Source organism: Phocoena phocoena, chromosome X, assembly GCF_963924675.1.
Source record: "Phocoena phocoena chromosome X, mPhoPho1.1, whole genome shotgun sequence".
NCBI lineage: Eukaryota > Metazoa > Chordata > Mammalia > Artiodactyla > Phocoenidae > Phocoena > Phocoena phocoena.
This window is the reverse complement of record NC_089240.1, coordinates 129,449,298-129,463,314: the sequence shown is the minus strand read 5'-3', so window position 1 is coordinate 129,463,314 and position 14,017 is coordinate 129,449,298. Positions and strand designations below refer to the sequence as shown.

Genomic DNA, 14,017 nt, shown 5'->3' with positions numbered 1-14,017 from the left:
TCCATGTCTTGGCTATTGTAAATAGTGCTGCTATGAACATAGGGGTATATGTATCTTTTAGAATTGGAGTTTTCATCTTTTCTGGATATATGCCTAGGAGTGGGATTGCTGGATCATATGGTAGCTCTATTTTTAGTTTTTTCAAAGGAACCTCCATACTGTTTTCCACAGTGACTGCAACAATTTATATTCCCACCAGCAGTGTAGGAGGTGAACACTTGACTTTTCACAAATGTCCTAAGACCAATCAATGGGGAAAGAATAGTATTTTTAACAAATAGTACTGGGACAACTGGATACCCACATGAAAAAGAAAGAAGTTTGACCCCTTCCTTATACCATACACAAATTGAAGGTGGATCAAAGATATAAATGTTAGAGCTAAAACTAAAACCCTTAGAAGAATATACAGGAGTAAATCTTTGTGACTTTGGATTATACAATGGTTTCTTAGATATGACATCAAAAGCAACAAGCAACAAAAGATAAAATAGATTGGACTTCATCACAATTAAAAACTTTTGTGCCTCAAAGGATACCAACCAGGAAGTGAAAAGACAACCCATGGAATGGGAGAAAATAAATTGCAAATCATATATCTGATGAGGGAATAGTATCCAGAATTTATAAATGACTCTTACTCAATAATAAAAAAAACTCAATAATAAAAAGGCAAATAGGGACTTCCCTGGTGGTCCAGTGGGTAAGACTCTGTGCTCCCAATACAGGGGGCCTGGGTTCGAGCTCTGGTCGGGGAAGTAGATCCCGCACGCATGCCACAGCATGTAGTCCGCATGCCACAACTAAAGATCCCGCATGCCACAATGAATATCCCACGTGCCGCAACTAAGACCTGGCACAGCCAAAACAAACAAATAAATAAATAAATGTTTTAAAAATAAGTTTAAAAGGCAAATAATCCAACCGAAAAATAAGCAAAGGATTTCTATAGACACTTCTCCAGGGATGATATATAAAGGAGTGACCAATAAGCACATGAAAAGATGCTGAACATTATTAGCTATTGGGGAAATGCAAATCAAAATTGCAATGAGATACCATTTCACACCCACTAAAATAGCTATAATCAACAAGGCAGATAATAACAAGCATTGGTGAGGATGCGGAGAAATTGGAAGTTTCATAAACTACTGATGGGAATGTAAAAATTTGCAGCCACTTTGGAAAACAGTTTATCCATTCCTCAGAATGTTAAAAATGGAATTACCGTGTGATCCAGCAATTTATTCTAGGCATATACTCAAGAGAAGGGAAAACATAGGTCCACACAAAGACTTGTATGTGAATGTTCATAGCAACACTATTCATAATAGCCCCAAATTGGAAGCCATTCAAATGTTCACCAATTGGTGAATGAATAAACAAAATGTAGTGTACCCATATAATTGGAACACTAGTCAGCAATTAAAAGAAATGAACTACTCATACATGATACAACATGGATAAAACTCAAAACATTATGATAAGTTAAAGAAGTCAAGCAAAAAAGACGTATTACATGATTTAATTTATGTGAAATATCTTAAAAAGGCCAATTTATAAAGCAGAAAGCGTATTAGCAGTTCAGGACTCCAACTGTGTGTGTTCCACTAAACCAGTCAGAAAGTGCCTCACCTTTAATGACCCAGCATCAGCAATCACACAGCATTTCATGGCATAATCTGAGTAAAAGCAGTCAAAGCCCACCCAGAATCAAGGAGAGGGAAACTTTGGCCTACCTCTTGTTGGGAGGAGTGTCAAAGAATTTGGGAACCATGTTTGAAAACTGCCACGTAAATTGACAGCTTACTTCTCAAAAGCAACAAAGGAAGCCAGAAGACAATGAAATTATGTCTTTAATGTGTTGAAAGAAAATCGCTATCAACCTAGCAAGAATTACCATTTTATTGGCAATTTATACCAATATTCAAGGAATATATAATTTTATATTAAAATTTTAAATGTAGAGTATAAGAAAAAAGTAAAGACCCACCAGTTCTTTATTAGGCTAGCATAACCTTAGTTGTAAACCTGAGCAGGACAGTATGAGAAAGGAAAATTAAAATTACAGACCAATTGCATTATAAACATGGATTCAAAAAATCCTAAACAAAAATTAATAAACCCAATGGAGCAATATATTAAAAAGATAATACATTATGACCTGGTTGATTTATCGGAGGAGAACTAGATGAATTTAACATTAGAAAATCAAATATGGTAATCCACCATATTAACACATAAAAGGGTAAAATATAATTTGAAAATCTCAATAGTTTCATACAAATATTTATCAAAATTCAACATCCATCCATAATAAAAAGTCATAGGAAATTGAGATCACAAGGGACATCCTTATCCTGATAAAGATCTGAAGAAAATCTATAGGCACCAATCATACTTGGTGGTGAAACTGAGAAATCCTTCTGTTTAAGATCAGATCAGGACAAGAAACAGTTAACAAGTATCACAACCTCTATTTAATATTTTACTAGAAATCCTAGCCAGTATTCTTAGGAGAAAAAAAGTTTTAAGATTGGAAATGAATAAACAAAACTGTTATTATTTGAAGATTAAGTAAATGAATGACAGTGGGAGCTATGTTTGTCATTGTTGAAGAGGGTAATTATAAATAAACAAAAAGGAAAGTCTAGAATAAATCATGTGATACTGGATTACAGTTGGAGACATTACTATGAGTTCATGTTTGCCAAATATAGATACAGATGGATGCATACAGAAATAATTACATATGTGTGTGTATGTTTAGGTTAGTATATTTCCTAGCACTGTCCACTGAGAGGATCTAGAAGCAATGACATCCCAGTAGCAATGAGCACACCCAGATCTTGGTTTCTAATACCATTCTCTGATGAAAGGAACCAAGGCCATTTGGAGAATCGATGATTCTAGGGCTGGGCCAGGGAAAATATAAGATGAGCCTGGAGAATCTTGTGGTTCCAGAAAGTAAGAAAGTGCTCAAAAAATAAAAGGATGGGACAATGTTAAAGAAATATAGGAGCTTCTAACAGCCAAGGTGGAAGAATATGAGCAATAAAATAAAGTATAAAATAAATATCCACTGCACCACCAGGGAAGCCCAGAAGTTGGTTTTTTATCTTCATATCATAGAACCTCAGACATAGAGCCCAGTTGATATGTTCAGAGTTCTTAATGCTGCTTCCATGTTATCACTCTTCTATCCTACCTCTCTTTTAAAGCTCATGCAATCAGACAATTCCAACTGCCACCCTTGCTTAATGCTGTAATCAGCAGTCCTCCTGGTCATGCCTGCGCATCCAGTGAAGATTTTATCACTTGAACCAGTTTTCCCTTCCACTGTTGGGGAATTCAGGGCCCAAATGGTGGGCAAGGCTGAGGGGAAGCAGTGCCCTCAGCAGACATCCAAATTTCAGTTACTAATGTCAGAAGGTGCAAGGAATTCTTCCTGAAGTGATTAAAATAATTTTAAATAAATGGAAAGGAACCTTTAGTGAGAAACCTAAGTAACTGTCTGAGCAATTTTATGAAAAGAACAAACATTTTGAGCTTTATCTAGGCTCAAAGCCCCATACTATAGATACAAGGCAGCTTTTGTTTTCTGGAGGTAGGCCACACTTTTCTTGTTGATCCTAATTGTCTTGTACCTAATCTTATATCTCATTTATACTTTCAGATTATATTTAAGAATAAAGCAAGCCGACCATATAACATCTACCCTCATGGAATCACTGATGTCAGTCCTTTGCACCCAGGGAGATTTCCAAAAGGTAAGTGTTACCTCAATTTTATAGGTCTTCCTTACCTGTAGATACAGATGAGGGCACAGCCGCAATAGCAACTAAAACCATGCACATTTATCACCCCACCATCCTTATTCTCTTAAGTTTTATTTTATTTGAAAATATGTCTTTATTTTGCCTTCACTTTTGAAGGATAATTTTGCTGGACATAGAATTCTGGGTTGAGAGGGTTTCTTTTTCCTTTTAGCACATTCAAAATATTGTTTTACTATCTTCTTGCCTTTATAATAGCTAAATTCTATTCCGTCATTCTTCCCCTGTATGTCATTTTTCTCTGGCTGTGATTTTCTTCATATCTATCCTACTTGGGGTTCATTGATCTTCCTGTGAGTCACAATATTTGTATTTTTGTTTTTAATAGCCAGGCCTTTGTCCCCAAATGAAGTAATAAGTTGCACTTCTACTAGTCATGTGTGAAAATATAATTTCCCACATTCTTGATAGCTAGAAGATAATAGTCTTTTAAAATCCTGCTAACCTGGTGGGTGAAAAGTGGTATTTCATTGTTGCTTTAAGTTTACTTGGGGATGAATATTTATTTTATCAAAATAATACATGCTTAAAATATTGAAAGGCTGTAAGTTCCACTCCCTAGAGGCATCCATTTTTAAGCATTTCTGTTTTAGATTTTTGGTAGTTACCGCTATAGCTCTAAAAAATCATTTATATGCTACTCCTTTGTTTTTCAGCTTTAGACATTATAGGTTTATTTTGTGTTAAATGAGGATTTAGCATTGTGCTTCTTCCATTCCAGTTGTTTTAGACTTTCATCAGTGCTTTTAGTTCCTCAACTGGCTATCATTAGGATTTAAAAAAACATGCTAAATACCTACGTTTTGTATACATTAAGGTACTGACAACAGTTTCCCATTTCTTGTCCTCTATTCTTCCATTCCCCCACTGCTGCCAGCTATACCTTTACTTTTATAAAACTAAAGTTGATAACATTTACATTTTGCACTGTAATTTCAAATAACTCCTTGCTTTTTCTATATATTTATTCTAAACTTTAAAAGTCAAAAAACCAGCATTTATATTATTTTAGTATGTTTCTTATTATAAGTATATGAGTTTACTGCAGGACTAGGTGATACGCCATGATTATTCTTTTGTCTACAGTTCCAATGATTTTACTGTTAAGGTCAAATGGATTATCCTTCTTTATTCTCTACCAGTAGTTCAAAATCATGGTAAATTTTAGTTTGCTTTATATTAGGACCATGCTGATCTTGGAATTTTTGTGTTTGTAATCCTGAAAAAAGACTTTTTTTTCTTTTTTTTTAATATTTTGTTGCAGTGTTTTTCTTTTAAATACATCTATTTTATTTTTGGCTGCATTGGGTCTTTGTTGCTGCACGCGGGCCCCCTCTAGTTGTGGTGAGCGGGGGCTACTTCTCATTGCAGTGTCTTCTCTTGTTGCGGAGCATGGGCTCTAAGTGCACAGGCTTCAGTAGTTGTGGCTCGTGGGCTCAGTAGTTGTGGCTCGTGGGCTCAGTAGCTGTGGCTCGTGGGCTCTAGAGCGCAGGCCCAGCAGCTGCGGCGCACAGGTTTAGCTGCTCCGCGGCATGTGGGATCTTCCCGGACCAGGGCTCGAACCTGTGTCTCCCACATTGGCAGGTGGACTCCTAACCACTGTGCCACCAGGGAAGCCCCGACTTTCTTTTCTTTTATCAGGAGAAGAAATGTATGCCTTTTCACCATATCCCTTAGGTCTTCCAGCTTCTTAATCATGCTGTTTATTGGTATCTGATCCTTTTTTCTTCTAAAGATGTTCTTGTAGTTCACCAGTTTACTATTCTAATTTGGATTATATGCTTTCTAGGCCTGCTACAAAGCTGCCATCTTTGGATTTTTTTTTATTTGGACTTGTAGGCTAGTGCCATTACTGCTCCTATCTTGTACATTTCTGGTTTTTGATTTCTTTTGTTTTTCTGGAAGTATACCTTCAATATACTTCTGAATACATTTAGTATATAGGGGGAAAACTTTATGAGTCCTTCAGTATTATATGATGTATAGATAGGCTGGTTATAAATAATTTTCAATCCACTGTTTTCTGATACTCATTGTTGCTGATGAAAATTCTAATGCTAAATTGATTTGCAGTTCCTTTATGGGAGAAGGGCAATGTAACAGAATTCTGGAGAGATATTGAATGTGTGCCCTGAAATTTGGAGGCATACGCAAATACAATTCCCGGTAACTTGCTTTTTATGTGGAAAACTCTGAAGGCTTTACTGCTTATAACTAGCAGATAAGAAGAGAGGGTAAGAGTGGAGCAGTCTGTCCTTCTGCTGTTTGACCTGGCTAGGATGCATGAGTTTTCTCCGTAAAAAGTAGATACTGTTGCAAGTAGCTGGCTTGCTCTCTTTTGAAGATACCCTGCCTAAGAAGGCAGCCTGACAGGGTGAGGGATGCCAGAAATAACAACAGGCTCTTACATACATCACTAGACATAAGAAGAGCTGGGGAGGGAGGAGGGCTGCGGAAGGATAACTGAAGTAAGCATCTCTCATGTATATGGTGCTGAGGTCCCGAAGGTTACTCCAAGGAAACCATACATGTACCCTAAGAAAAGACCAGCATCTCAGCACCTGCCACACAGAAAGCATTGGTGACCAAACAGTGTAGTCAGAGAGAGAGCGCTCACACAGCAGGACCTACTAAGCAAAACTCTACTTGCCCTTTCCTCTAATACCCATCTACCCTCACTCCCTATTACGTTAACCCTGACCTATGGTTAGGGAATGGATATAGACTGGATCTTTAGGTATTAAACATACACAAAAGTGAGTTTTAATTACTAAAATCAGACAGTTCTTGTCCTGAGGACCCTTTAGCCCAAGGGCAGGTTTTAATTCTTGCTTCCATTCCTCACAGAGGCCAGATACCACAAGTCTTGATACCACATGTGAGTTAAAACTTCAGTGTGCAGTATTTCAGCATCTATTCAGGCCACTCTGGCTTTGTTGTGTCTTTCTTTTTGGCACTTGGGTTTTTTTTTCTTCTTTATACATTTTCAGTTATGTATTTAAAATGTTTAAAAATATTATTATCTATTATTTCTATTAGTGGGTAGACCTGCTCATTTCAACTCAAATGAACATGCTAGCAGAAATCTCCTGAACCTTTTTTTTTTTTTTTTTTTTTTTTTGCGGTACGCGGGCCTCTCACTGTTGTGGCCTCTCCGGTTGCGGAGCACAGGCTCCGGACGCGCAGGCTCAGCGGCCATGGCTCACGGGCCCAGCCGCTCTGCGGCATGTGGGATCTTCCCGGACCGGGGCACGAACCCCGTGTCCCCTGCATCGGCAGGCGGACTCTCAACCACTGCGCCACCAGGGAAGCCCTCCTGAACCTATTTTTATTGTAAAAAATTGTGTGAATCTTAAACTTATAAGAGGTGCAAATTTAGTTTTCGCTTATTGAGAAACTTTATATGTACATATAAATTTGTAGAGCCATTGTAATAACGACACGATTACCAATATGTGCCTTGTTATACTTCTAATCAAGCTATTTTGGGGTTTGGGTGTGGGTAGGTGTGAAACATTTGAAAGATATGCCCATTCTGCCAGGAGAGATATTCAAATATAAATGGACAGTGACTGTAGAAGATGGGCCAACTAAATCAGACCCTCGGTGCCTGACCCGATATTACTCAAGCTTCGTTAATCTAGAGAGAGATCTAGCTTCAGGACTCATTGGCCCTCTCCTCATCTGCTACAAAGAATCTGTAGATCAAAGAGGAAACCAGGTGAGTTCATCTCTTTCCAAGTGCTGGGTCTGAAGCTAAAATGGAATGATGATGCCCATGAACTTGCAGATAGTATTTCCTATATTCTCTCAGCGTACATCCACCTACAGCCTGCAGAAAATATAGTAGTCTGCAATATTGAGCAAAAAAAGAAATGAGCTGGGCTTCTCACTGCTTTTATTGAATTTGACTTTGGTGTAATAAATTCGCCTGCTGGATGGATAGGAGAGCCTGGACCCTAGATTATTTCTATAATACTCATTCTCAGTCTAAAATTCCTCTCTCTGTAAGTGATCTTGCCCATTTTTACATGATCAATTACCACCTATTTTCAGATGACCCACAAATGTATACGATAGCTTAGACGTCTCCCCTGGACGTCTCACTGTGGGAGATTCAAAGACACCTCAAAATGAACACATGTGCAGCATCTAGCGTAGTGTGCGGTATTTTAGTAGGAGTTCAGTAAATATTTGTTGAGCAAAATTCAAGGCAATATGTAAAATATTTCAGAATATGGTTAGAATTTGGACCACTTCTGCCATTTTAGAAAAAAATTAAGTTAAGTACTCTGAATTTAAAAAGCTTGATTCTTCACAAAAACTCATTGCTTGGCTGCAAAATAACTCATTGCCATATTGCTGAGGCTTGACTACATGTCCATTTGGTTATTTATGATATATAGGATTCCTAGTAGTCTGAAAACATTTTATGAACTTTAATGGAGGTAAAACACGTGGCACACAAACCCAGAGAGGCATCAGTTTGGCCAAGTATCTTTCCTAATTTTTCCTAATTGTAGTTTTCCATCAGTTTTTGGAAGAAGACTGAAATGTACCTATATTCTCCAATCTCCTCCCCTCAGCATTTTAATTTCTGTAGTAATAGTTTATACAAGATGAAATTTATACGTATTAGTGAAGTTTATACATTAATTCTTAGCGGATTCAATTAGCAAGTGACTAACTCAAAACTTCGGTTCATATACAAACAGCTTCTCCCCCCCAAAAAACTTTCAACTTTGTAAACATAAAACTTAAAAGTGTTCATGTTAGTAAACATTTTATGGTTCATCTTAGCTTTGTTATTTTACTTCTATTTTGTATTTTTAATTTTTCACAGATTGGTAGGCTTGTGGAAGGGCATTTGCTAGATGAAAGTTTAGGGAAGGCATTCACCTTACTTGATTTGACTAAATTGTTTAAGAAAGACATTGAATAATCACTTGGGTCTTTAAAGAGTGAAAATTCTCTAATCTAAACATGGAGAGAATGAGGCTACAGACTCTACCAAAACAATCAGCCAGCATAGCCTTGGGTCCAGAAGAAACTAAGTTTAATGGGTCCAGTTACCCTCTTGCCCTGAGGACACATTTGCTCTAAACATATACTCACTGCTCCCAGGCCCTGGGACATGCCATAATAGTGACCCTAGGGAGAAATGGCATTGAACCAGAGGACTGTAGATACATCATATGCATGCCATCACTTCCATCATAGACTGCTAATTTCTACCTGACAATACTAGTAGCATTTCTTTCTTCCTTTCATTCCATGTAATTAATAGATGATGTCAGACAAGAGAAATGTCATCCTGTTTTCTGTATTTGATGAGAATCAAAGCTGGTACCTCACAGAGAATATTCAGCGCTTCCTCCCCAATGCAGATGGAGTGCAGCCCCAGGATCCAGAGTTCCAAGTCTCCAACATCATGCACAGTAAGTAAAGCAGCACTTGAGTCCAGTGGGTAATGGATAAAGGGAAACTGAAGACACCAAATTGATGTGCAGTTAATTTATATGCCACATAAGAGTCATATTTCCTTAAACATTATTACATATGAGCATATGCAATTTTATATAAATGCATAAATATGATCATATAATGCATATATTTTCTTTTAGAAGGCATCAAATATTCAGTGAAGTTTATTTTTAAAGGATAAATCAGACACACAGTTTTCATTTACCCAAACATACATAAGCCATCCTTAATATGAAATGTGCTCAATCAGTAAATTACACATGAAATACAAAGGGAATGCAATTTTACATATGTAAAAAAATTGCCAGCTATAACAATTTAACAGTCAAATTAATCACGACATTGTACATTTAAAAAAACCCAACATCTTTTTTTTGCAGCTTTATTGAGGTATAATTGACAAATAAAAATTGTACATATTTAAAGTGTACGACATGATCTTTTTGATATTTATTTGGCTTCCCCTTCCCTCTTATCTTCCCTCCTCCTTCCGTATTATACCTTTCCACTAATCATTTTGTGTCCAGTAGCCCATGTTAAAACATATTTTTCTATGATTATATAAGAATATATAAACACATATACGGGGCTTCCCTGGTGGCACAGTGGTTGAGAGTCCGCCTGCCCGTGCAGTGGACACGGGTTCGTGCCCCGGTCCGGGAAGATCCCACATGTCGCGGAGTGGCTGGGCCCGTGAGCCATGGCCGCTGAGCCTGCGTGTCCGGAGTCTGTGCTCCGCAATGGGAGAGGCCACAACAGTGAGAGGCCCACACACCGCAAAAAAAAAAAAACAAAAATAAAACAAAAACATATACATTGTATTAGTCTGCTAGGCTTGCCATAACAGAGTCCCAGAGACTGGGTGGCTTCAACAGTAGACATTTATTTCCTCATAAGTCTAGAGGCCAGAAGTCCGAGATCAAGGTGTCAACAGGATTGGTTTCTTCTGAGGTCCCTCTCCTTGGCTTATAGGTGGTCTTTCCTTTGTGTGCGCACATGTCTGTGTACAAATTTCCTCTTATAAGGACACAAATCATATAGGATTAGGACCCACCCTAATGACCTCATTTTAAAGAATTACCTGTCTAAAGACCCTATCTCTGAATGCAGTCACATTCTGAGGTACTAGGGGTTAGAACCTTCAACATATGAATTTGGGTGGGAGCACATATGTGTATGTGTATATATACACAAGTCAGAATGGTCAAAAATTTGATTAAAAATGTCAGTCTCACTACAGAGAAATGCAAAATAGAATACCATTGCGATAACAATTAATACCTGTCAGACTGGCAAAATTATAATATAATTATTACTAGTGGGCTTGTGAGTAAAAGAGTATTAGCATACAATGCTAGTGGATAACTAGCACAGTCTTTTTGAAACCAATCTGATTGAAACCGTTAAAATTAAAAATATATGCGTTTTGCAGTTCTGGTTCTGTTTAAGATGGAATCACCCTGTCTATCCTACTGAATGATAGTTAAGGATTGTTCCATACAAAATGCATGGAGCAGCTATCTGAGAACCCTGAAAAGTAGTTGGCAGCAGGTAAATTGGGGAAGGAAACTAGAAAGATTTAAAAGCATGCAGATTGGAAGTAAAGAAATAAAACTGAATATGACATGATTATCTACATAGAAAATCTCAAGATCACCACAAAAAAGCTCCTAGAACTAATAAGTGAGTTTAGTCTGATTGCAGAATACAAAGTTGACATACCAAAGTCAGTCATATCTCTATGTAACAATAGCCAACTATTGGAAACTTAAATTACAAAAATAATACCATTTATAATAGCTCAAAAAATGAAATACTTAGGCCTAAATCTAACAAAACATGCAGGATCTGTACACTGAAAATTAGAAAACACTGATGAAAGGAATTTTAAAAGACCTAAATAAGTGGAGAGACATGCAACATTCATGGATTGGAAGACTCAATAGAGTGAAGATGTCAGCTATTCCCAAATTGATCTATAGATTTAATGCAATTCCTATTAAAATCCCAGGAGGATTTTTTTTGTTGGTAGGGAAAAGTGTATTGTAAAATTTATATGGAAAGCCAAAGGCATTAGAATAGCCAAAAACAATTTTGAAAAAGAAAAATGGAGTTGGAGGACTCATATTACCTGATTTTAAGACTTACTATAAAGCTACAGTAACCAAGGTAGCATTGTATTGACAAAGATGAATGACATAGTATATATAGTGCAGAAATAGACCCACACATATATGACTAATTGATTTTTGATGAAGATGGAAATGCAATTCAATGGAGAAAGAATAGTCTTTTCAACAGATAGTGTTGGAACAATTAGTCACCCATATACAAAAAGATGAACCTCAACCTAAATCTCACACTTAAAGATTAACTTAAAATGGATCATAGATCTAAATGTATAATGTAAGGGCTTCCCTGGTGGTGCAGTGGTTAAGAATCCGCCTGCCAATGCAGGGGACATGGGTTCGAGCCCTGGTCCGGGAAGATCCCACAGGCTGTGGAGCAACTAAGCCCGTGCACCACAACTACTGAGTCTGTGCTCTAGAGCCCGTGAGCCACAGCTACTGAGCCCGTGTGCCACAACTACTGAAGCCCACGCACCTAGAGCCCGTGCTTCGCGACAAGAGGAGCCACCGCAATGAGAAGCCCACGCACCGCAACAAAGAGTAGCCCCCACTCGCCACAACTAGAGAAAGCCCGTGCACAGCAACAAAGACCCAACACAGCCATAAATAAATAAATAAATAAATTTATATTTAAAAATATAAATGTATAATGTAAAACGACAAAAAGTTTCAAAGAAAACATAGAAGGAAATTTTCATGACCTGGAGTTAGGCAAAGGGTTCTGATAAATGACACCAAAATCAAAATTAATAGAAGGAAAAACTTGATAAATTGGATTTCATCAAATGAAAAACTTTTGCTCTACACAGGATATTGTTAAAGAGAATGAAAAGACAAGCCACAGATTGGTAGAAAATATTTGCAAATCACATATCCATATGTAAACTCTCAGACTCAGCAGTAAGAAAACAAACAGATGCCTAAAAATGTGCAAAAGATTTGAACAGACACATTACCAGAGAAGATATATGGAAGGCACACAAGCATATGAAAAAATACTCACATCATTGGCCATTAAGGAAATGCATATTAAAACCATAGTGAGATACTGCTACATGTCTATTTTAACAGCTAAAATAAAACAAAACGGACAGTATTAAATATGCTGGCAAGAGTGCAGAGCAACAGGAGCCCTCATGCATTGCTGGTGGGCATGTACAATGGTTTAGTCACTCTGGAAGACAGTTTGGCAAATGCAAATCAAAACCACAATGAAATATCACCTCACACCTGTTAGAATGCCTGTTATCAAAATCACAAAAGATTACAAGTGTTGGCAAGGATGTGCAGAATGGGAACCCTTGTATATTGTTGGTGGCTATGTAAGTTGGCACAGCCATTATGGAAAACAATATGGAGGTTCCTCAAAAATTAAACATAGAACTACCATATGATCCAGCAATCCCACTCCTGGGTATTTACCCTAGAGAAATAAAAACTCAGGTTCACACAAAAACCTGTCCATGAATGTATACAGCAGCTCTATCCATAATTGCTAAAACTTGGAAATAATCAGAGAACCTGGAGCCAGCTCCAAACCCCTGAGCCTTGAGCCAGGGACTCTCTGCCAAGCAACCCCAGGAAGGAAAGCCATATGAATAGAGGAGAAACCCCCCAAGGATGACTCTGCCAATCAGGAGGAGCCAATGGCCAGAGCAAATCTGTGCGGAGACGCTGGGAGAATCTGTGCTGAGGACGAGATCCCATTAGACCATCTCTCTCTCGCTCGCGCTCTCTCTCTCTCTTCTCTTGCTCTCTCGCTCTCTCTCTCCTCTTTCTTTTGGCTGCGCCGCCTGGCATGCAGGATCTTAGTTCCCCTGAACAGGGATTGAACCTGTGCCCACTGCAGTGGAAGCGCAGAGTCTTAACCACTGGACCACCAGGGAAGTCCTAGACCATCTCCCTCTTAAATGGGGAGTTTATCCTATCTACATGGGATTTATTTATAGTAATTTGTGTTTCCTTTTTTTCTAAATTTTTAGTATTTTCTCCTTTATTTTTTGATCAATTGTTTTTAAATTCCGATTTTTCTTTACTATTTTGGGAGTTATGCACACGTCTTTTCCCATTGCGGGGGTAATACCTTTGAAATTTTACCCTTTATACACAGACTGTTGTTGTTTGTTTTGTTTTGTTTCCAGCATTATTAATATAAAATTGTCATATAAAATTGTATAAAAGTTTAAGGTGTATAACACATAGTGTTAGCTAACACCTCCACCAGATCACATGATTACCATTTCTTTTTTGTGGTGAGAACATTTCATATCTACTCTCTTAGCAAGTTTCAAGTATATAATACAGTATTATTAACAAAATCACCATGCTGATCCCCAGAACTTATTCCTCTTACATAGCTGGAAGTTTGTATCCTTTGACCAACATCTGTCCATTTCCCACACACACACCCCAGCCCCTCGTAACCACAATTCTACTCTCTGTTTCTATGAGTTCATATTTTTTAGATTCCACATATAAGTGGAATCATACAGTATTTCTCTTTCTCTGACTTATTTCACTGAGGATCACATTTCCCTGATGATTAGTGATGTTGAGCATCTTTTCATG

The 14,017-nt window shown here is 37.7% G+C and overlaps 1 protein-coding gene across 1 annotated transcript in view; it reads left to right on the top strand.

Moving 5' to 3' along the window:
- F8 (coagulation factor VIII) overlaps nt 1–14,017 on the top strand; it is a 116,833-nt gene that overhangs the window by 35,531 nt on the left and 67,285 nt on the right. The window contains exons 10-12 of the mRNA XM_065900420.1: nt 3,677–3,770; nt 7,343–7,557; nt 9,124–9,274. Coding sequence (XP_065756492.1) covers nt 3,677–3,770; nt 7,343–7,557; nt 9,124–9,274 — 460 coding nt within the window. The remainder of the gene's footprint in view (nt 1–3,676; nt 3,771–7,342; nt 7,558–9,123; nt 9,275–14,017) is intronic.